The 26,084-nt window shown below is 34.3% G+C and overlaps 1 protein-coding gene and 1 pseudogene across 1 annotated transcript in view; both read left to right on the forward strand.

Annotated features, from left to right (window-relative positions):
* Window positions 1–26,084, forward strand: part of MIPOL1 (mirror-image polydactyly 1) — a 148,829-nt gene that overhangs the window by 89,380 nt on the left and 33,365 nt on the right. Inside the window, exon 8 of the mRNA XM_044664775.1 lies at window positions 23,125–23,254. Within this exon, the coding sequence (XP_044520710.1) occupies window positions 23,125–23,254 (130 nt within the window). The remainder of the gene's footprint in view (window positions 1–23,124; window positions 23,255–26,084) is intronic.
* Window positions 9,743–9,842, forward strand: LOC123238355 (annotated as a pseudogene).

Here is a 26,084-nt window from a genome sequence, read left to right on the forward strand (position 1 = left end):
AGATGGTAATGCCTCTCTTTAATCTTATTTCCACTGGTAAAATCACATCATTTTCTGATGTTGAACTATTTGATAGTGCCAAGAACTTTGGTGGCAAAAGCTTTCTCTTTTCTGGATCTTTAGTAGCTGTGGCTACAGCATGCAGGAGCATTTGTAAGTCTACATCTCCAGAAGCGTTGGTTCCCAGGATGATGACTGAGGGCACACAGCTGAAAACATTGCTCTTCCCAACATTCTCCAGTTCAAGGCCCTGGTCTTTCTCTATAAGGGTCTGAGACAGAATGAGGGAGAATGGTGGTCAAGGTAGTGGTGGATGGATTTGCCTAACACATACCTCCTCCTGACTCTTCCTTATGGTCCGTTGCTACTTTATGCTTAGGCTGGTTTGCCTGCTCTGTGTGTTGCAGTCGGTGTGGCAGCTGACCCCTTCTCTATAGGATTTACTTCCCTGAATGACAACTGTGATGGAAGGGCTAGGAGGAGTTCTAGGGGATTGAGGGTGGGGTTGGGGTAGGGAGCATTGCTTTTCTCAAGTTTTTTGGATTCAGGATCCTGGGCTCTCTCTATCAAAGTCTGACAAATTTGATTGTCAAGATTGTGGTAGTGATTTATGATACCACATGATAAACATTTATTAAGTGCTCACTAGGTGTTATTTACTGGGGATACAAATAAGAAAAAATAAGGCAGTCCTTGCCCTTAAGAAGCTTATAGTCTAATGGGGGAAAATAGTATACAAAAAGAAGCTGAAAAGGGAGGAGTGTCAGATGGTACAAGGCCAAAGGGGCATGATGAAGATGATAATGAAGTCAATATCAAGCAGAGAAACTGCTGACAAATGAAGGGATGGCTGGCATTTTGAATCCTCCATAAAGAATGGCTATAGAAGGAATTCTTTGCTGCTCTTCCCTCTACTCAGAGACAGAAATAACTAAAGTGTGAGTAGCAAAGCTGAAGTAATGTCCATGATGAGGAGGTTTGCAAGGTAGGGCATGGAGAAGATGGTGGTGGAATCAAACTAAGCAGAGCAGCTGGTGTCAAATGAAGAAAATTGGTTTGACTTGATTGGCCACCCCATACTACTTCCTATTTATCCCCTAAGGGGGCAGCTGGGTAGCTCAGTGGATTGAGAGCCAGGCCTAGAGACAGGAGGTCCTAGGTTCAAACCCGGCCTCAGCCACTTCCCAGCTGTGTGACCCTGGGCAAGTCACTTGACCCCCATTGCCCACCCTTACCACTCTTCCACCTATAAGTCAATACACAGAAGTTAAGGGTTTAAAATTTAAAAAAAAATAGCTCCTATTTATCCCCTAAGATGGCTTTCTTCTTTATCTAGATCACCTTACCTGCTTTGAGTGTAGCAGCCTATTGGTAGTTTGTATGTTTATGTTGTTTTCCTGGTTCTGTTTATCTCATTTAGCATCATTTTATATAAGTCTCATGTTTCTCAGAATTCTTCATATTGTTTATTTCTTTATTAAATTACTGCTCATTTCTCTGGGTAAAATGCTTTTGCATTATATTAACAATTTTTGGTATGCATGAAAGCTTTTTTTTTTGTCTTTGATATCCTTGAGATATATACCTAGAGGTGAAAGTTTTTGTTTTAATTAGCTGTATGAAAATAGTCTATGTATGTGTATATTATATATTTTGATTTTCATTTGTCTTATAGTGACATAAAGCAGTTTTTAATAGTTTGCAGTTCTTAATCCACTGGAAGCTACATCTAAGTCTTATACATTTCTGTTAATTCCTCATGTGTTTTAGATATCAGATATTTATTAGAAATGTTTAATGCAAAGACTCTTTTCTTTTTTGTTTCCAGCTGCATTGATTTTGTTCATGTACAAAAAGCATTGAATTTTCATTTTCTGTCCCATAAGGAATTATATTATACTATGATAACATAGTTATGAAAATGGCTTGTAAAGAGTTTAATAATTCACATTTTCAAACAAGAATATAGCATAGTAACAATAAAAATGTTGGTGATAATTAAATTTCATTCACATAATAGGCATCTTTATGACAAGGAATTGGTTGCCAAAACTACAAATGATAAAAATTTGAGAAGGAGATATTATGAGTCCATGTTAAAATTTGTTATAGAGAAGAGGAAAGATATGTATAGTCTGGCATATATTCATGATATGAGTATAAATTTCTAAACAATCATAGAAAAGATAGCCTACAGTTCTACAGGGGAATTCACTTCTCAAGGTATGTTCTCAGGAATAAAATTCTGAAGAAACAAACAAAAATAATTCCAGCAGCAAGTAAAAGAGTTCTGTTAGTGAGTCTGATGTAGATGCAGTTGATTTATAAAATGACTTGAGTGTCAGATTCTTTTTTTGAATATTGAAATAACAAAGGAGACATGGAATTTGGCCTTTCTGATGCTATGGCTTTTAACTGCCTGTTATAATAATTAGCTCATTTTAAACCTCAGGGAAATTTAATAGCCCCTAAAATCCACATGGCTCCATCCTTTGCAGCTTTATGGAATTTATTTTAGATGAAAAGTTATGAGTTCAATCCTAATCACTCTGAGCCCTCAGTTAGTTAGAGTCATAACATTTAGGCAGAATTTGGGCTGACTAAATTTACATTTGTATCTATCTAGTTATTCCCCACCCTCTGGTTAAGGAAGATTTTAAGTTACTGGAAACATTGTGGTAATGAAATAGCTGACGATATTAGACTGGATGTGGGTAGAGAATTTCTGGGATGGAAATTAGAAGGAAAAAGCAGACCTTTTCTTGGGACTTCCTTCAATCCTTGAATACATAGTTACACAGCTGGCATTAGGCTATTATTAGCCTATTATTATTATTATTAATATTATATATTAGGTTCATATACTTGTAGAGTTAATGATATTGTTACTTGGTTTTTCCTTTTTCTTGATATTTCCCTTCTCTGCCACAGCTAAGCCCCACTTCTCTTTCTCCTTTCACTGGTTGCACTGGGGCTGCCAGTTCTTGGCTCAACAATGTAGGATCCAACTCTTTCCTCTCAATTTTCAGATCATCTGAATTTACATCTGATTTTGAAATAGCTTCTTCCTTTCATATATTTCCTTAGGGTAGATGAGATAACTTCTTACATTTATATATATTTTTTAGGGCATGACCAAGTTTCTCACACAGTTGCTTTGATTGATTCATGGTGTACAGGCCCTGTTCACACCCTTTTAATTTATTGATTGACTCAAAAAGTATTCTTACCTAAGAGGGAATTACTTTTATGTGGGTAAGGAAATTAGTAGAACCTTCATTACATAAGCAAGTGCATATAACAGAATAAGAATATATTTGTGCAATGATAGTTGGAGGAGGTATTCATGATTTCCTTTCATCAGGTGCTTGCTAATATGCAGTTTTCATGTCTCTTCTCTCAGAGTAATGGAGAAACACATGGGTAAGACCATTTGAATATTGCTTAAAGTAGAGTTTTGTCAAGTCTAGGTAGCCATTGTGTTTTTTTCAATAACGTTATATTCTTTGTTTCCAGGACAGACCTAACCAAGTAGATGCAGTTGTGGTTGTTTTCAGGGCTGATTGCAGAATTTTATAATGAGAACTATTTTGGCAAGCTTCCCATGGTGTTTAGATAGTGTAAGGAAGAAGGGATTTTAATGATGTCAACAAAGGGACATTTTGTAATGTAACTCTTCTGTATCCACAGTCCACCCATTTGACCTAAAATTAGTATCCACTCATTATTTGGAGTCAGCGTCTCTTATCAGAAGACACAGGGAACATAAGTGTGTGTATGAGTGTTTCTGTGTATGTCTATGTGTGTGTGCATACCTGTTAGTACAATTTGTATGTATTAAATTTGTGTGTATTTGTATACATTTATAATATATACACACATGCACACAGATACACACACGCTCCTTCCAAAATATCTTTTTACATTGTCATTAAGCCCTCTCCCAACTAATGCCAGTTTTTTTACTTGTGTTTCAATTTGGATAGCCACTTGCTGGATTCAAAAGTACAGGTAGTAGACCCAGAGAAAAAGATCTAATATTTGTATAAATAAATAAGTACACTATGATACAGTACTAGGTTAAGAAAAATTGTGGCTTTATGTGACTATACTTTAAAGATTTCTCATCAGTGAATTAGAGTTAAATAATTCACCCCTAGATTATGAAAATTCATTTACTCTGAGGTAGAGGTTTATACATAATTCTTTTGTACCTTACTAGTCATATTTTTCCAACATAGCTGATTTTTTTAAAGCCTTACTTTCTTAAAATCAACAGTATGTGTCCAAGGCAGAAGAATGTTAAGGTCTAGGCAATGGGGGGAAAGGGGAGAACTTGCCCAGGATAACATAGCTAGGAAGAATCTGAGGTCAGATTTGAATCTTCTGGCCTGACTCTAAATCTTCTGAGTCATCTAGCTGCCTCTAGCAGACTTTTTAAAGTCAAGTTTTCATACCTGAAAATCCCCATTACCATGGATTTAGAAATGCCTAGTTATTGTGATAATGATATTCATTAGTCATTTGACTACGTTCCATGATAGTTAGAGATGAGAAAACTGGGCATTGTTATAATATCATTAAATTATTTTGTCAGATTTGGCTCTGAAAGTAATAAATTGACCATTCTTAGTAATGTTGGGAAAATTTATTTTGTTATTTCTGTTTGATGCTGGATAAAGATCACAGAATTGTCATATTATTTAAGAAACAGAAATTCTAAGTAATATAGCTGCAAAACTTTCCCATTGAGATAGAATAATGGTGAATGTATGAGGGAACTAATCACTGCCTCCTCAGTAATGTCTCCTTCACTTTCATTGCAATATCTATCTATCTATCTATCTATCTATCTATCTATCTATCTATCTATCTATCTATCTATCTATCTGTCTGTCTGTCTGTCTGTCTGTCTGTCTGTCTGTCTGTCTGTCTGTCTATCTATCTATCTATCTATCTGTGTATCTGTCTATTTATATTAGGACCCAACTTAAAATTGGATGCAGTGTGGAGAGTAATCTAGGAGGTCACCTGTTGGTATTTTCCTCCTATATAAGGGATTATTAATATATTGACATAAGTTGCTTTGCCATGATCAAAATTAGATCATAAGAAATAAATAAGGAAGACAGTTCTAATCCTTATCATGGAAAATTCTATTTAAAATGAAAACAATTTTAATTTATTTTGAAAAGATTAAATATTAGTTTTTGTTAAAGTTAATATTTATTTATAGCATAACATAATGAATCATTTAAAAATATACATACATTAAGCTTCTACAAAGTCTTTCTAAAATCTTCCAGCTCTGTTTTTCTTTTCCTGACTGTATTCTGCAGTAAAACTCAGAAGTGGTTTGAATAAGGCCTATACCAAATACTCATTTTATTGGAAAGTTGATAAATCTGTTTGGGGGCAGGGAGAGGCAACATGAGGGGTATGGGCTTCAGGAATGAAGAAACTACACTGCCTTAAAATCCACTTTTCATAACTGTCCATTTATTTCCTTCCCCATCAGACTCGATATGCCTATACATAAGTTATCTTGACCTCTGCTTAGTAACTTAAAATTTTAAGGCAGTTCAAACAAAGTGATATTGTAGTGATATTCATAAGCATGAAAATGGACTGCATATTATGAGTGAATGAATAAAGCATGTATTAAGTGCTTACTATATGCAAGGCTATATGGTAAGCACTGGGAATACAAATAGAAAAGTAAGAAAATCCCTGATCTTAGAATTCACATTCTAGTGGGAAAGATGACACATGAAAGGTTTTAGCTGCAAGTCAGATGAAAAAGCCCCATGGTTCATAGGATGCAGTGCCAAAGCAGATGGTAATGCCTCTTCTTTAATTTCATTTCCACTGATATAATCATGTAAGTTCCTGATATTGAACCAGAAAAAGTGACATCAACAGAATTATGTTACTAATCAAGGAAGTTTGCAGTTTCTTTCTTAGGAAGCAGCTTCCTGGCCTGAAGAATAGAGATGTGAGGTGAGTTGTACACTCAAGTTTAGCTAGGCAACTGAGAATGGGATTGTTTCTTTTTCCATCTTGTTTCACTATCTAGTAAATAATTATTAATTACTGTACAGACGCCAGAGAATTTTGGAGGAAGAAGCTAATAGGAGTGAAGAGAGGAATCATTTTAGAGGAATGTAGAAATAGGGAGATCAGTTTATCTGGTGAGACCAACATGAACTCCAGCAAATGGCTCTGAAGCCAGCTGGTGCTCTGAAAAGGGGAGTCTCAAGTCAGTATTAGCTCCAGTAATCGTGGAACTGAAGCCTTATCTCAGGCCTGGCTTAGATAAACAAAAATCAAGAACAGAGCTGGTCTCTATAGGTTATTATGCAGAGATACAGGGCCTGATTGACCTTTGGAGCACTGAGAGCCACAATAGGAAACAGAATCAACACTGGTCACCTGGGCCAAGTGGCTTGTGTAGGAACTCCACTGTTCCAATTGGACCTGTAATGGCTACAGAAGGGGTAATAGTTGGGAATTAAGCAGAGATAGATATAGCTGAAGCCATTAGGTATAGTGAACCCAAATGATGTTCATCTCCTTAATTTCCAGTTCTTTTCCACTACATTGGATAACTTTTTATTTTAAAAAATATTTTACTTTTCCCCCAATTACATGTAAAAAAACCAAAAAACCCATGTCTTTTGTTTTAGAATCAAATTATGTATTGGTTCCAAGACAGAAGAATAGTAAGGGCTAGGCAGTGGTGGGGTTAAGTGACCTGCCCATGCTCATATAGCTAGGAAGTACCTGAGGCCAGATTTGAAGACAAGACCTTGGATTGTTAGACCAGACTCTCAATCCATTGAGCCATTTAGCTGCTACTTTTTTTTTTTTAGTTGAGTTCCAGATTTCCTTCTTTCCTTATTCCCTCCCTCTACTCCCCTCTCCCTGACACAGTAATCAATCTGATAAAGATTTTGCATGTGTAAGCATGTAAAACATTTTCCTGTATTAATCATTTTGTGGAAGAGAATGCAAACAAAAAATGAAGAAATAAAGTGAAATATGATATGTTTCAGTCTGCATTCAAACTCCATTAGTTCTTTCTTTGGAGACAGATGGCATTTTTCATCATGAGTCCTTGAGAATTATCTTATATTGCTATTGCTGGATATAGCTAAGTTATTCACAGTCATTCATCATACAATATTGCTGTTATTCTGTATACTTCTCTCCTTTCTCTGCTTACTTCATTCTGCATTGGTTCATCTAGGTTTTTCAGAAATCATCCAGCTTGTCATTTCTTATAGGAATAATATTTCATCACAATTACATACTATAGCTTGTTCAACTGTTCCCTAAAATATCTAGCATTCCTCAGAATATCCAGAAAGTATCCAGAAGTACCCAGAAAGAAGCTTCAAATACTATAAAACTGTAGTAAGGGTCACACAAGATTTGATAGTTTCTACTAAAAATGAGAACTCTTGGAAGACACCAGTAAAGAATAACTTAGCTAGCGAATCTAATTGTTGTCTTATTGGGCAAAAATATGGATCTTTAATGGAGTAGAAGAATTTAAATAATTTTTGATGAGAACAGAGTTGAATAGGTATTTTGAAATATTAACACAAGATTGCTGAGAAACCTAGGAAGGTAAATTTAGTTGAATAATTGGAAGAATCTTTATGATTATGTAGTCAGTACTAACATTCTAATGGGGGAGAAGAAATGTGCCTTTTCAGAATCTTCAAATGATATTAAAAGAGTTGAAAAGGAGAATTTAGGAATGGATTAATTCTGTTCATAGGGTTTTAAGAGGGAGAAGCAAAGAGAAGATAAAAACTGTAGAGAGAACGAAGTAGAATAAGGGTATTGCTATTTTTCATTCTTGAAGTACATGAGAAGAGAATATAGCCATGAAGGGATGGGACAAGTGGGAATCCAATAAACCTTACTTCTATCTGTTGGGCATTTTGTCAATTCTTAATTAATGCTCATTGATTTGAAGTGGTCAAAAGAGGGTTGTTCTTGGTGTGTGTGTGTGTGTGTGTGTGTGTGTGTGTGTGTGTGTGTGTGTGTGTGTGTGTAACTATATCTGTCTCTGAGAAAGAAATCAGGGTTAGAGAATGTGGGGTTAAGAGGAATTTTAATACCAGAGTGAATAATTACAAGCAAAAAAAAAAGTTTTAATCTCAAGGGGGATTGAAAATTGGGATTGGAAGACAAATGTTAAAAAAAAAAAGTAGCATAGAAAGTAGGACCTTGGACTGTCTTTTAGACTATTGGGGGTTTGCTGAAAAAATTGTAGTGTTTTATTGTTATGGGGTATTACTTTACCATAAAAATGACATGAAGTGATTTCAGAGAATCTTGGTTAGTTTGAATTGACACAGAGTGAAGTAAGTAAAACCAGCAAAACAGTTTATACAAAGTCAACAACATTAGAAAGAAGAAAAAAAAAACCCTGAAAAACAAAGAACACTGGTAAATGCAGTGATCAGCCATGTCTTCAGAAGACCTATGATGAATTATTTTGCCCATTTCCTGACAGAAAAATTATGAATATATGGCACAGAAATATACATTTTTGTTCATAGCCACTCTGTAGAATCATTTTGTTTAACTGAGTAACAATGTTTATTTGCCTTAATATTTTTTCATTTTTTCCCCCTTGGATTTTAATTGAATGCTGAGGAGAACTTAAGTGATGCTGAAAAGAGGAAAGGGCATCATCCCTTTTTAAAAAGAGCACATAAGAGAGCAGAAGGAAGCACAAACATGTAGGACAGTTTTAAAAGCAATGGAAATAGTTTTTACAAGTTTTAAAAATAAATCAAGTGATATGCAATGAAGATTGTAAACTTCTTATGGAATCCCCTTTTATAGTCTGCTTATGTATTTGGAAATTCTCTTTTGTGGTGTTTCTAAGTTCACAATAAAAAAATTAAAATGTAATGGATGTGAAAAATTAAACTAGGATAAAAATGAATTTAGAGTTCAGGTGGAAAAAAGGAAAGGAGAATAAATAGCATAAGATAATATGTAGCAAACATCAACTACTAGTTGATTACCTCAAAAACAGAGTGAATTTCATGGAATTAAATTGGTCTAGGAGGCAACAAGAAATAGAATAAGGTTAAGTGATTAAAAATAAAGAATGTAAGGTATCAACTATCAAAAAACAACTCACCTGCAAAGCAGATGAAGAAGTATTTTGAGAATCATAATGGGAGCAGCTGGGTGGCCCAGTGGATTGAGAGCCAGGCCCAGAGATGGGAGGTCTTGGGTTCAAATCTGGCTTCAGACACTTCCTAGCTGTGTGACCCTGGGCAAGTCACTTCACCCCCATTGCCTAGACCTTACCACTCGTCTGCCTTAGAACCAAAGACAGAAGGTAAGGCTTAAAAAAACAAAACAAAACACAGCGTGGCACATCCTAAAACTATGGTAAAATTAAAAAACAACATGGACACAATATTTCAAAAAATGCCCCCCAAAATTGTTAAGCTCTGTTAAAACCAAAAGGCAAAAAAAAGGGAAAGAAACCATGGATGACCTCCTGAAAGAAACCTCAAAGCTAAGCAACCAGGGATGTTATAACTCAAATCTAGAACTTCCAAGTTAAAAAAAAATACTGAAAACAACCAGAGTTAAATTACCCAAGAACCACTCATCTTAGTTGCTGCAACTGTAGTAAAGGAGAGAATGTAATATTCCAAAAAGCAAAAGATAAAGATTTGCAACTAAGAATAAACTACCTCTTGTGCTCGCTTTGGCTGCACATGCACTAAAATTGGAATGATGCAGAGAAGATTAGCATGGCCCCTGCACGAAGATGACACACAAATTCATTCCATATTTTTCAAAAAGAATTAGAAAGACCTATGTGGTCTAATGCAGAGTGAAATGAACAGAACCAGGAAAATATTATATACAGTAGCTGAAATATTGTGGAATGAAGAAATATGATACTTACTAATAGCAATACAATGATCCAGGACAATTCTGAGGGACTTATGTAAAAGAATGTTATCCACCTCTAGAAAAAGAACTGTTGGAGTATAAATGCAGATGATAATATATGATTAATCACTTGGTTATTTGGGTATATGATTTGAGGTTTTGATTTTCTATGACTATTTACTTACAAAAATGAATAATATAGAAATATGTTTTATTCCTGTATATTCCTGATAATTGCTTGTCATTTTTGGGTCAAGGAAGGGAAGAAGGGAAGGAGACAACATGAATCATATAACTTTGGAAAACTTATGTGGAAATTTGTTATTAAAATTAAATAAAGGGGGCAGCTGGGTAGCTCAGTGGAGTGAGAGTCAGGCCTAGAGACAGGAGATCCTAGGTTCAAACCCGGCCTCAGCCACTTCCCAGCTGTGTGACCCTGGGCAAGTCACTTGACCCCCATTGCCCACCCTTACCAATCTTCCACCTATGAGACAATACACCGAAGTACAAGGGTTTAAAAAAAAATTAAATAAAGAAAGAAAAGAATAAACTACCCTTTAAATCATAGTATAATCAAATGAAATAACAATAGACCTTTAATAGAATAGACTTTCCAGTGTCCCTGATGAAAAGAAGAGAGAGGTAAGCAGAACCTGTACTGTGAACTATTGACAGCCAAGAGTTAAATAGAAAAGAAAGAAATAGTATGAAGATGGGATTAACTCTCCCCTGCCTACTTTTAGATTTAATCACCAGAAGTGTATACACCCCACTTTACCCTTGAGTAGGGGGAGCTCTATAACCCATGTGTGCTAAAAGTGAGTGACAAATCAGAAATTATGACTGTGATTGATCCATGTAAAGTGGAGGAAGGCACAGGAAGTGATGCAAAGAAGTGACTTTAAAAGCAGTTGTAACTTCCTGTGAGGGGGAGTTCTTTGGAGTTTGTGTTCGAGTTGGAGGCTGGTGAAGTATTTGTTTCATCGACTATTAAGTATATTTTCATACCTTTTTTTTGCTATTATAAATTTGACAAGCACCATACATTTATATGTTGGAAAATAATTTGTTATTATGCATTTGAATTATTTCCCTATACATCTTAAATACTGCACGTTTGTCATAGAAATTTTTTACTTATATTTTCCCCTCGTTAGCCGTTTCTCATCTAACTTTACATGCATTAGCTTTGTCTGCCCAAAATATTTTACAAAATTAAAATTATGTATTCTACACCTCTGATCCTTTCCTTTGTTTGATTCAGAAGTTTCCTTCTTTACAGAATTGTGAAAGCTATCTCCTACTCTTTGTTTATAATATGTCCCTTAAATCTAGGTCAAGCATTGAGAGATAAGATATGTTATGAGGTATTTTAAACTTAATTTCTTATAGATTGCTTTCTAGTTGTTTTGTAATTTTTTTCAAATGATGAGCCATTCCATTTATTGAAAACAATACTACTACATTTGTTTATGGTTAGTTCTTGCATATATATTATATTCCATTGGCTTACTTTTCTATTGTTTTTAATCAGGGCCAAATAATTTTGATGATTATTGCTTTGTAATATGGCTTGAGAACTGGTGCTGCTAGACCTCCTAATACTCCACATTTCCTCATTATTTACCATGAAAATCTTTTCCTTTCATTCTTTTTTATGAATTTTTTGTAATTATGTCTAGTTCTATAAGACAACATTTTGATAATTTAATTGCTGTTATCACTGAAGATTTGAATAAATTTAGTTAGTAGAGCCATTTTTATTATATTGGCACAGGTGAACCATGAACAATTAATATCTGATCGGTGATGCAAATTGATCTTTTTCCTTATATAGAGTTATATAGTTATATATCCTTATAGAGTTCTGTTTAGTTGCATTTGTTTAATTTCTATGTATCTTGATAAATGGGCTCCATTATATTGTATGTCTTCTGTGGTTAGTTTGAATCAAGTTTTCCCTCCATCTCTTTCTGTTTAGTTTGTTGATAATATATAGAAAAACTAAAAATTTTTAGTATATGTTTTATATATTGTTACTTTTCTTATGATAATATTTACCATTGAAGATTTAGCCTTCTTTGTGTTGACCCATCATATCACCTTCAAATATCATAATGATGTTTCCTTTTGGCCTATGTTCATTTTTCTTTGTTTCTTTTGGATATCTTATTGATGGGAACAGTATGTCTACACTTATATTACACAATAGTGATAACAGTAGATATTCTTGCCTTACTCCTAATCTTACAGCAAGTGACTTTAACATTTCCTCATCTTAGACAGTGTTAGTTCTTGGTAATACGTATATATTATTTATAATATTAAGTAACATTCTATTTATTTCTATGCTTTTAAAACAAATGGGCATTGTATTTTATTAAAATTATTTTGCTTCTATTGAGAGGTTTGTAATTTTTATTGTTTTTATTATTATATAGTTTCTTATATTTAACACTTTTCTAATATTGAAATAAATCTGCATTCTTTGTATATATATATATATGCATATATATATATATATGACCTTGTCATAATGTATACTTATTTTATTTTCTTGCAATAGCCTTGAGTTAATAATTTTTAGGAAGATTGGATTACAATTTTTATCTTCTGTTTTGTCCCTACATCAAAAACATGCTTTTTTAATAAAAGGAATTTGTTAACATTTTTCTTTTCTTACTTTTAGAGATAATTTATGAAATCATGTAATTAATCTTTCTTTAAATATTTGATAGAACTAATTTATAAAGCCATTTAATGCAAGGCTCTTTACATTTAGAAGAGTTCATTTTTGGTAATTCAATTGAACATTACTTAGATTAAAATTTTTATTTCTTATTCTGTTTATATTCTTATTCTATTATTTAACTTATAAATTTTTGTATTTACTCATATGTTTTTTTTAAATTTTAAACCCTTAACTTCTATGTATTGACTTATAGGTGGAAGATTGGTAAGGGTAGGCAATGGGGGTCAAGTGACTTGCCCAGGGTCACACAGCTGGGAAGTGTCTGAGGCTGGATTTGAACCTAGGACCTCCTGTCTCTAGGCCTGGCTCTCAATCCACTGAGCTACCTAACTGCCCCCTCATATGTTGTTTTTTAGAGTGCCATAGTTATCTCAAGTGTCCTTCTACCTTCTTTTTCCCAAAGAGTCATCCTATGTAACAAATAGTATTTTTTAAAGAAAAAAGTTTGTACAACTGATTGATACATTGAAAAAGTCTGAAAACATGTGCATCTCACCTTCACAGTGGGGTAAATTAGAAGTAGCAGTGTTTTCTCCTCTTTTTGACCTTTGTAATTTTGTTACTTTTGCTTTTTAATTTTTTTGGTATAGTGTTCTTTCCATTTACATTGTAGTTACTATGCATATTGTTTTATTGGCTATGCTTACTTAACTTTGAATTAGTTCATATTAGATCTTTCCATGCTTCTCTGTCCATTTAATGTATCCATCACATACATCATTTCTTACAACACAGGAATTAATCTAAGCACTTTATACTTTTGTAAGCCTCCATTTAATTTATCAGGTTTTTTGGTCCCAATTAGTGCTAATAATGATTACTCCCTTGAAGTGGTTGCATTGTTTGAACTCTCATTGCAATTGCATATTTCCATAGGACTGGAACCAATTGCCTTAATTTACTTGTAATTATAACTTCAAATAGCATAAATTTAAATAATGCCAACACTTCATAGGATTCTGTTATTTGCACTGAGACCCACTCACATAATAGAGATGTCAAAGCTTAATTTTATTCCCATTATAATTTGTTTAAAACCCTTCAAATTAAAAACAACAATAGCAATGCCACTACTCCTGATTTTTTTTTAAACCCTTAACTTCTGTGTATTGGCTCCTAGGTGAAAGAGTGGTAAGGATGGGCAGTGGGGGTCAAGTGACCTGCCCAGGGTCACATAGCCGGGAAGTGTCTGAGGTCAGATTTGAACTGAGGACCTCCCATCTCTAGACCTGATTTTTTTTTGAACACCAAATGAACTACCTTTTTCAATATAGAAATAATAGTATAGAAATAAGGAATAAGATAGTCGTTTCTTTGCTTTTTCTATGTTTTCTCTTTGTTTTAATTTAGGCTTTGTTTTTTTTCTCTCCCAGTTCATCAGGCAAGGAATAAAAGAAAAAGAAGTTCTGCTTCAATTTGGTGGTGCTTCTTTATAAATGGACTCCAGTTTTATTTAGACACTGTTTTCTCCTTCTTTTTGAATAGATTTCATTACATATAAACAGAAACAAAAATATAAGAAAAATGAACACTTTTGCTCACAATTATTTATCCTTGCCAAAAAAAAGTAGTACCATGACTACCTTTTCTGAGACTGTGTTAGCTCTTGAAACTTTTTTCTACTCCTTTATGGGAAAGGAGAGGATTTTTATGTTCTTTCTTGAATTAACATTCCAGTATAGCTCTGTAAGGGTTTCAACTCAGATTTTGGTGGACAGTGGGTTAAAGAGTAAATGATTCATTTGGATAAAAAGAAGGCAGCTAATACTACTGGTTGCAGGGGCAGAATATACTTATCCACCTGGGCTTTGCCCTCACCCAAAGGGAGGGGAAATCATCCGCCAGTTTGGTAAAGATGAAACCTTTGAACTAATTGCTTTTTAATAGGTAGGTGAGAAAAAATGTATAGGTCTCTCTGGCCATTCTTCAGCCTTACCAATGTATGTTTATCACTTCTTGTGTGGTAGAAAAAGAGTAGCCTTTTCTTCTCCCCTTACAGCAGCTTTCTCCACTCATTGAGTTGTGGAGGAATGAACAGAAGAACCATTACACAGAAGTTGTATGCTTCATGGGGCTTTGCTGCATTTTCTCTTAAATGGTTAATAACAGGAAGAATGATTGCTTCTTTTAGCTTCCAAAAACACAGTCCTAGAACTCAAATTCAAATACTTCATCATCTTATGAATTCCTGGATGGCATCTGCTTGAGTCTCTCATCTTTGTGGTGGTACTGCCATTGTTCATGCTCCCTCATTATTGCTACCACTAATAATGTGCTAGGTACATTTTGGAATACTGAAATTTTAAGGCTGACACAGACTTTTGTACTCTAACGCTACAGTCTTTATGAGTCTGGTAACTATTTATTAGGTGTATGATAGTGGGAATTCCTTTTGTGTGGGGATTGGACTAATTGATCTCAGAGGTTTCTTCCAACCCTTAAATTATATACTTCTCTGATTCTTGATATAAATGCATGGAAGGGCTCCTAGTGGCCTCTTAGCTACTGCTAGGCATGTGCAGCCTGCTAGATATTTTTCAGTCCCATAGAGATAAATGTATTCAGAACACTGTTAAAATGGCTGGTATGAAGTAGAGGGTTCTTGTCAGTTTTCCCAAGTGAAAGGACATGCCCCAGTGGGAGAATGTTGAAGGAGACAGGTACATCCCAGTTTTGGTTCAGGAGAGGGGAGGGTGAAAATGTTTGCTTAGTCTTGCTGACTTGGTGGAAGAGGGAGTGAATTTTAGCAAGTTCAAGGTCAAAAGGCCTTGATATAGATATACTTGTAGGTATAAGAGAAGCAGGATCATCAGTGAATGGGTAGTTAGCAACAGAAAGGACTCAAGAGTTCCCCAGCCTTCATGAGAATGTCGCTGATAGAAATATACAGTTTAACCATTCCAGGGAGGTAAGGAGGTGATCAGAAGATCTGATGTGGTATCCTTATAAACATGCTCACCAGAGATACCCTGTAATTGATGCTGATTTGCAGCTTAATAACATTCTTGTCTTGATTCTCTTGTACTTCTTAGGGAACCACTTGGGATCATTAGAGAAGAACCTGTCACCTTACACCTTTGCCAACCCACCACTGTTCTTCAGTGTCTGCTATACACAGTTCATATACTCCACAGTTTGGAATTTATTAGTGGTATTGATACCAGAGTGTTCTGCCTCCTGTAAGAACTGAGAAATCAATTTGTTGCATCTGTTTAAAGGCATACCCAAACCCTGGATTTCTTTACTAGGCTTTGGACTTCAGGATAGCTTATTTACAAGCACATACAACACTGCTGCACACAGAAAACTTGAGCCAGTTTTGGAAATTCTCTCTCTCATGATGGGGCTGTCTAACATCGCAGCCACAATTTGACTTGGGAAGCCACATATCTGGATAGGCCTCTCAGAGTCTCTTTTTCTCTTGGTCCCTCCTTTTTCAGTAACCTTTTTCACCAACTTCCCTATTTACCCAGTAACCTGGAACATGGTTAGGGTATGCGTGGAGATGTTTTGATTTTCTACATTCATTTTGTTAGGTTTTATGCCCTTTATTTTTATGCCAGCTTTTATAATGATGATATCCTTGTATGGTAAAGCATAAAATGAACATGTTATTGAAGTCTGCGTGATAGCTTCTCAGTTTTCTGCTGTACCTCCAGCTCAGTCCATAAGTAGGTGCCCCTGTTGGTCATTCTGAGATGGTGTTTGTTAATATCTTTATTGTGGAGCAGTAGATAGAGAACATAACAGTTTAGGGTATAGCATTTTCCTCTCTTTTTTCTCTTCCCTTTTAAAATTTTCTCTTCTATAAAACAGCTTACAGTTTTCTAAGATTGATTTATCAGTTCAGTGATTTTTACTTTCATTTTTAAAATTTCATCTTTGGCTTTCAGAATTTAAAAAATTGTCAGTTTTCTGATTTTAGTTGCATATTAATTTCATTTATTATTTCTTTTTTTGTTGATGAAAATATTTAGAGATAAAAAATTTCCACTGAGGTCTGTTTTGCTTATATCCTAAAAGAACACTAGCACTGTTACTACTACTAACAAAAGCAACAACAATAATAACTAGTAGTATAGTACTTTTAAATTTGAAAAATATTTTACAAATGTTTTCTCCTTTTCTTCACAATAATCTTCAGGGAGAGGTGAATAGCATTATATAATACATACAATGTGCCAGGCATTGTGCTAAGTACTTTTTATGAGTATTATCTCATTTGGTCCTCATAACAACCCTGTGAAGTAAGTACTTTTATTATTCCAATTTTACAATTGAGGAAACTGAGGTAAACAGAAATTAAATTACTTGCTCAGAATTATATAGCTAAGTGAGTATTTGAATTTGGATTTGAACTTGGGTCTTTATGCTTCCAAGCCCAGAGCTCTTTTCACTATTCCACCTAGCTGCCAAAAGTTTTAATACATTGTATCATTGTTACCATTTTTTGTTAAAAATTAATTTTGTTTCTGTGTTCTGTTCAATTTGTGGATTCTTTAGGATTTAGTTATTTTCTCTCCAATTTTAATCTTTTCTTATGATATCCTTTATAGAATACAAATTTGTGTCACTATTGGATTTACTTAATTTTTTTGCTTTTCTACATTTGTTTTGTGAGATTTTACCAGAGAAGAATCATTTCTAAATTTTCTTTTTTAAAAATAATTCTTGTTGATATCTTTTGTTATAGCTCTAAAATCTCTCCAATACCCTTTCTGCTTCATCCCCCAGAGAGCTATTCCATATTTTTTTAAAAGAGGAAAAATCATCAAAATAATAATTGTAAAAATTAGTAGAAATAATTAACAACTTTAGCAAAGTTTTAGGATACAAAATAAATCTTAATTTACTTATTCAGTGCCATACCAATTAAACTACCAACAATTTTTCATAGAACTAGAAAAATAATAACAAAATTAATTTGGAAGATCAAAAGGTCAAGGATATCAAGGGAATTAATGAAAAGAATGTGAAGGAAGGAAGTTGGTCTGGCTCTTCCAGATCTCAAACTATATTAAATTGGTAATCATCAAAAGAATCTGCTGCTTGCTAAGAAATAGAGTGGTAGATCAGTAGAAAAGATTAGATACACAACACAAGTAGGAAATGACCCTAGTAATCTAGTGTTTGATAAACCCAAAGATTTAAGCTTTTGGAGCAAGAATGAAGTAATGAAAACTGCTGGGAAATTAGAAAACAAAATGGCAGAAAACTAGAGGTAGGCTAGCATTTCACACTATACACCAAGGTAAGGTCAAAATGGCCACATGATTTAGAAATGAAGGGGATAGTATAAGTAGACCATGGAATAAATTACCTTTCAGATCTCTTGATAAGGGAAGACTTTATGACCAACAGATAGAGTATTACATGATATAAAATGAGTAATTTTAATTATGTTAAATTTTTTAGGATTTAGTTATTTTCAACAAACAAAGCCAATATAATCAAGATTAGAATGAAAACAGAAAGGTAAGAAAAAATTTACAGCAAGTATCTGATAAAAGTCTCATTTCTCAAATAGATCTCAAATTTCTCAAAATGGAGAAATAGTAAAATGTATAAGATTACAAGACATTCCCTGTTTTATAAATGATGAAAGGATAGAAACAGGCAGATTTCAAATAAAGGAATCAAATCTATATATTATCATATGAAAAAAATATTCTAAGTCAGTATTGGGTAGAGAAATGCAAATTAAAACAACTCTGCTACTACTTCTAACTATCAGATTGGCTAATATGACAGAAAAGGAAAATGCTGAATGTTAGAGGGAATATGGAAAATCTGGAACACTCAAATGCACTGTTTGTTGGTGGATTTGTGAACTGATTCAACCATTCCAGAGAGCAATTTATAAGTATGTCAAAAGGGTTATAAAACTGTACTTCCCTTTGATCCAGACATGCCATTATTATGTCTGCATCCAAGAGTTCTTTAAGAAGGGAGAAGGAACTATTTGTAGAAAAATGTTTCTAGCAACTTTTTTTTTTTTGTTGGCAAAGAACTGGTAATTGAGAGGATGTACATCAATTGGGGAATGGTGGAACAAGATGTGGTATATGAATATGATAGAATATGATTGTGGTATAAGAAACGACAAGCAAGAAATTTCAGAAAAACCTAGAAACACTTAAATGAACTGATATAAAATGAAGTGAACAGAACCAGAAGAACGTTGCATACAGTAACAGCGATATCATAAAGGCAATCAACTGTGAAGGATTTAGCAATTCTCATCAAGATAGTGATGCAAGACAATTACAAAGGACTCAACAAAAAATCCTGTTCACCTACAGAGAAAGAACTGAGGGAGTCTGAATGCAGATCAGAGCATACTATTTTTCAATTCATTTTCTTCATGTGTTTTTAGATACAATCTTTCTTCCACAACAGTAACAATGTGGAAATATGTTTTGCATGACAAAACAAATATAATCTAGATCAATTTGCTTTCTGGTTTTTGGGTAGAGGGAGAGTCAAAGAATATGGAACTCAACACTTTATTTATTTATAGTTTTATAAAATTTAATTAATTTAGAAAATTTTTTGTGGTTACATGATTCATGTTTTTTCCTTCTGTTCCTCCCTCTCCCCGCTTTCAGAACTGATAAGCAGTTCCACTGAGTTATGCATGTATAATTGTTCAAAACCTATTTCCATATTATCAGTATTTGCAATAGAGTGATCTTTTAAAGTCAACATCCCCAATCATATACCCATCAAATCATGTGATCAATCATATGTTTTTCTTCTGTGTTTCTACTCCCACAGTTCTTTCTCTGAATGTGGATAGTGTTCTTTTTCACAAATCCCTCAGAATTGTCCTGGATCATTGCATTGCTGCTAGTAGAGAAGCCTATTTCGATTATGCCATGGTGTATCAGTCTCTGTGTACAATGTTCTCCTGGTTCTGCTCCTTTCACTTTGTATCAGTTCCTGGAGGTCGTTCCAGTTCACATGGAATTCCTCCAGTTCATTATTCATTTCAGCACAATAGTATTCCATCACCTTCAGATACCACAATTTGTTCAGCCATTCCCCAATCAATGGACACCCCCTCATTTTCCAGTTTTTTGCCACCACAAAGAGTGTAGCTAAGAATGTGTAAGTCTTTTTCTCTATTATCTCTTTGGAATACAAACCCAGCAGTGTGTATGGCTGGATCAAAGGGCAGGCAGTTTTTAAAAATTCTTTGGGCATTGGAACTCAATATTTTAGAAAGTCAATGTTAACAATTTGCTTTTACATGTAATTAAAAAACAATATATTTTAAAATTGATCAATACAAAGAATAAATTGAAAATAGATGAAGTGTACCACATCTGTGAACTTTTCACCTCTACAGTGATGAATTTAAGGCACTTTCTCATGACTTTCTTTGGAGCTATTATGAGGAAAATTAAGATTTAAGTATAAGTTACCAGCGAGGTCTGTTAGGCAAGTGATGGAGAGTTCCAAGCATGGAATTGTGAAGTGAAGAGATCTTTTTCTGAGAGACTCTTTGGTTGTAGCTGATGACAGTTGGGTGCAAACTTAGCTGCTTAAAGTGAAGAGCCCAGAAAAGTGATTATCTCCTGCTGAAACCATCTGCCCATGGAAAGATCAGGTGAGCAATGAATCCAGTTTTGGTTGGTGGACATACCAGACTGGTTCAGCTCCCTGACTTTACCCTATTGTGGATTATTTTCTGTGGATCCTGGAAAGCTTTGAACATTGCTGGAGCCGGACCCTGCAGTGAGACACCCCAATCTCCTTCTGACCTAGCAGCTTGACCTGACAACCTCTGATAGAGACAGAGTAGTTTTTTTCCCACCTTCTTGCCCAGAACTTACCCATTAGACTAGTAGTTTTAGATTGATGTTTTCCTCAATACCTAATCCTTAAACTCTTAATAAACTGTTTTACTTTACTTTCTGTGCCTTCCTCAGACCCCAAGAAAGGACCCACAGAAGGATAGCCTTCAAATCTTGTCTTTCCCCAGCTTAAGTGGTGACCAGTAACTGTTAATTGACATTCATCTACCAGTGTGTTTTTACCCATTTCCCACATCCCTTGTGTAGGTTCCCAGTTATCCTGTGTATCCTGTCATTTGTGGGTGTTTGGGTGTATCCTGGCTTTCACCCTTGTATTACACTGTGAAGGCAGTTACATTTTTCAGAGCCATTTTTGTAGTTTTGTAGCATTCACTATTCACTGTAGTGTTTTTTCTGTTCAAATGGTTGTTGTCATATAGCATATATTGTTTTTTTTAGCTCTTCTTACTTCACTGTGCTTCACTTCATGTATATCATCATGTAAATGATTTTCAGAATTTATCGTATTTGTTATTTGTTTAAACTCAGTAATATTCTACCACAACTTGTTTAGCCATTCCCCAAATAATGGCCATCCTCTTTGTTTCCAATTGTTCACTACCTCAAAAAGTATTGCTATAAATTCTTTAGTGCATATGCAGACTTTCTTTTTATCAGTGTCCTCTATGAGTTAGGCTTAGTGGAATCTTTGGATTAAAAGGCATGGAGATATTAATCACTTTATTTGTTTACTTCCATATTGCTTTCCAAAATAATTATTTTGCTTCACAGCTCTATCAAAAATCTACCAATGTACCTATCTTCTCATAACTCCTGCAGCAATGACAATTCCCATATTTTATTGTCTTTACCAATTTTCTGGGAATGAAATGAAGCCTTAGTATTTTTTAATTTTTATTTCCCTCATTGTACTGTACTAATAACATAGAACATTCTTTCATGTGGTTGTTAATAATAGTATGAAGTAGAGACTCTACATATTAATGGTTGGATAGCATGGGGAAAAGCCAGTACAGTAGAAGCACGTGTTCGTATCATCAGGAACTTGTAAAATGATCTTAAAATTTTTTTTTCTTCATTAAGAATTACCTTTTGGTTGTCTCCTTTCTCTTCTTCACTTAATTATCTCCAAGATTCAGTTTCCTCATTTGAAAAATGAACATAATGATAGAACAACTTTATAGACTTTTTGTTTTGCTGGAGCCAAAGAGGACCCTGCAGTGAGACGCCCCAATCTCCTTGTAAGGATGAAATGAGATAGCCTATGTGATGTGCTTTGAAAACTTTAGGTGCTTCATGAATATAATTAAAGTATATTATGTATATACATATACAAATACCATGTAATTGTATGTTATTAAGCTCTATCACAGCTTTACTAAAAATCTAATAGCATACCCATCTTCCCACACCCCACCAGCAATGACAATTCCCATATTTATCATTTTTACCAATTTTCAGGGAATAAAGTGAAACCTCAGTATTTTTTAATATTTCTCTCATTATGCTAACAGCATGGAGCATTCTTTCATGTGAAAAGGAAACCCTTCCCCTCTAGCCAGCTCTGAGACATTGATTCTTATTACCCTCTTCTGCTCCCCCACCCTGAGATTTACTAACTCTTTTAGTCACATGAGTGAATAGCTTATTATTTCCTGTCTCTATGCAGTGGGAAAAGGAGAAGTAAGATTGAGTCACCACATTGAGGCAAAGGGGTAAAAGCCATCACAACTTGAAATATAAGCTTGGCAGGTTATTGAGAGAGCTCTGCCCTTCAAAGCTTTGTTTAGTTATAGTAGGTTGAATGGGTGCTTTTTGACTCTCCACTTTTATTTTATAATACTTTATATCTTGTGGTAGTATTTCAGTTTTCTCCTGTTTAGAACGCTTAATTCTCTATTAAGCAATTTTCTTCTCAATTTGGAGTTGTTAGAGTAATGTAAAAATAACAATTGTATCATCTTCCCAATTACCCACATCTTCAATTATTTGAAATTTAGATGGAAGGATTTAGATTTCTTTGTCATTATTAAGTTTTTGTTTTAAAATAAAACATTGTTCAAGATAGGGCACAAAATTTGTCTAAGATGTAAGTTGATAAATAAAAATGCATTCAGAGGCTATGTTATATGTATATATATATATATATATATTGGCACTAAAATTGCTGATTTTATGAAAAGTGAAGCATAAAGATTTCTTGTCTAGAAAGATAATGATGATTAAGTTTCATTTTGTTAGTCAATACTTCGTGGATATAGTTTCATCCTTCGATTTGTCCAAAAAGCATAATTAACTTTAAGAAATCAGGATGTTTATATAAATAATATTTTAGGAGAAATCTAGGATTTTACAATTTAAAGGTCTGCAAGAATTTGTTTTACATTCTGATCTTATGCTTCTGAATTGGGAGTGTGCAAAATCTAAGTCTGTACTCTATTTTGAGTACTCTATTTCTAAAACTATTGCAGTAGTGGTGTTTAGTGTTGCTTTCTCTAAAAACTAGTTTACTTTTGAATTGATTTGGTTGGATATCCATGTGTTCTTTTATATTGAATATCCTTATTCTTTCAGTGTCTTCCGTTAAATACAAATTGTTTATTTTTACAGCTCTGGTTGAAGAGATCTATTTTGCACAGAGAGAACATGATGAAGCTATCATGTCTAGGCTGCAGTTAGCCAATGAGGAGAGAGATGAAGCCATTTCACGAGCCAGACAACTGGAGAAGTCTCTGAAAGAGTACGTACTGTAATGAATATATAAAACCCCAGCTCCTAGTGATAGAGGTGTGAAGCAAGAGGAGGTATTGGTGAAACCTCTTATATGAATGGTAAAGTGAGTTTACTTAGAATCTGCTTCAATAACCCTGCTGTGATGAATCAACTAACAGGAATAAGTTGCCCACCTACTACCACTGACTAATGAGGGAGTGATTGGTTTCCCTCAGTTAGTAATTAGATTATATAATGACTTCAAGGGTAATAAACTCTGAACTCTATTTCTGACTGTGATTGTCGGATTTAAACTAGAAGATCAGTAATTATAAAGTCATCTTCAATATATTTGCCAGGAGAATCAATAACTGACAAACTTCCCCTTGGAATGTTGAGAATAAACCTAGTCTTTATATTAACTAATTAACTAATCTTCTTTATATTAACTAATTTTTTTTTTTATCCTGGGACTCCATTCTAGGTGCATAGGGCCACAACCAGTAGGCAATGGGTCGCTCAGGGTCACCCAGCTGGAAAGTATCTGAGCCCGGATTTGAACCTAGGACCTTTCGTCTCTAGGCCTGGCTCTCAATCCACTGAGCTAGCCCAGCTGCCCCTACTTTAGGTTGCAGTTTCTTTAGCAGATGTAGTTTTTACAGGGTGGGGTTGCTAGCCCCACGCCCAACCCTCCTCCTTTTTCATCCGGGCTAGGGACCATCCTTAGCCCAGGAGTGGTAACTAATTTAATGATAACAAATAAGGTAAAGGAAAGATTGGGGTGAACAATGAGGAAAGAGAGATTAAGGATGAATCCAAAACCTTATCTATATATTGAATTTATACTAAATCTTCAGTAGATTTTTAAAGAAGTTGATATCCTGAAGTCTGCCTGGCAGAATGCCTGGTCAGACCTCTGGCTTGATGGTTTTTATCTCAGTCCACAATGATTTTGCTTTTGTATTTGATCTTCTTGTTGATATTTAGATTTGTATATTGATGTTGATATAATAGATGTTGATTGATAAATAAAGTTGGATGCTGATACACACAGAATAATCTATGAGCAGCTTAGATACCTAACCCTAACAGATATCACTAACCTAGCTAAGAGACAATCCTGAGATGACCCATTCTCCCACCAGAATCTCAATATTGAGACCCTGATGTTCTAAGTTTTCCTCCTTTTATAGGCACATCTCAACTGACTTTTGGTCTCATGTCAGCTCAAATGCCCTCTCTGCATTCTATGTTCTAACTCAGTAACTGGCAATCATGCTGGTCCAAAATGGCTTCTTGCAAAAGTATTTATTGTAAACATTTGTAAACTAATATAGGTTATCAAAAGCACCTCATCCAAGCAACATATGTTGGTCATATCTTGTTAAATGAATTCTCATACTGAGCTAATTTTTCTCCAACATCATTGATTGCTTGCCTGATAGATAGTATTATTGAATCTTTTTTCGATCATATCTGACTCTTCATATATTATTTAATAATAAATTAAGAAATATTTCTCTTTCCATTCAGAGTTCAATTTTTTTTCTAGAGGTAGGTAGCATTTTTCATCATGGGCCCTTTGGAATTATCTTGGATCGTTATTTTTATCAGAGTAGCTAAGTTTTTCAAAGTTAATAATTCTTATAATATTGCTATTACCATGTTTTCCTTTTTCTGCTCAACTTCATTTTGCTTAAGTTCATATAAGCCTTTCTGATTTTCCTGAAACCATTCTGCTTATCATTTCTCATAGCATAATAGTATTCTATAGTAACCATATACCACAGCTTCTTAACCTTTTCCCAATTGATGGGCATATCTTCAGTTTCAAATCCTTTGTCACCACAAAAGAAAGCTACTATAAATATTTTTGTATACATATGTCCTTTCCCCTATTCTTTGATTTATTTGTGGTGCAGATCTATTTGTGGTGATACTGGGTCAAAGAGTATGCAGTTTGATAGTTCTTTGAGTATAGTTCCAAATTTTTCTCTAGAATGGTTGGATTAGTTCACAACGGTACCAGCAGTGCTTTAGTGTCTCAATTTTTCCACAGACCATCCAATACTTGCTGTTTTCCTTTTCTGTCATGTTAACCAATAAGTGTGAATTGGTATCTTAGTTTTATTTTAATATGCATTTCTCTAATCATTTGTAATTTAGAGCATTTTTCCATGTGATTATTGCTAACTTTACTTGCTTTTTTGGAAAAAATGCCTTTTCATATCTTTTGACCATTTATCAACTGGGGAATGTCTCTTATTTTTATAAATTTGATTCAGTTCCCTGTATTCTTGAGAAATAATGCCTTTATCGGAGAGACTTCATTTAAAATCCCACCCAACCCAATTCGTTTTGTTTTTACAAATCTTTTTTAATTTCATGTGATCAAAATTATCTGTTTTACTTACTGTGATACTCTCAGCTTTTCCACAATCCATAGATCTGACAGGTACATTCTTCCATACTTCCCTAATTTACTTATGCTATCACCCTTTATGTCTAAATCATTTATCCATTTTGACTATATATTACGATTTGTCAACTGTTGAGTTTGTACCCCCAAACACTTGGATCTTTGAGTTTATTTCTGGCAGATTGAAGTAGTTTCTCATTGACCTAGGAATTCTGGAATTTGGCTATAATATTCCTGGGAATTTTCATTTTGGGATCTCTTGTGGCTGATGATAACTGAATTCCTTCAATTTCCATTTTACCCTATAGTTCTAGGATATAATAGCATTTTTCCTTTATGATGTCTTGAAAAATGAGTGTGTAGGATCTTCCTTTGATCATGGCTTTCAGGTAGTCCAGTAATTCTTTTTTTCTTTTATTTGAAAATTTTTATTATATTA

Source organism: Gracilinanus agilis, chromosome 2, assembly GCF_016433145.1.
Source record: "Gracilinanus agilis isolate LMUSP501 chromosome 2, AgileGrace, whole genome shotgun sequence".
NCBI lineage: Eukaryota > Metazoa > Chordata > Mammalia > Didelphimorphia > Didelphidae > Gracilinanus > Gracilinanus agilis.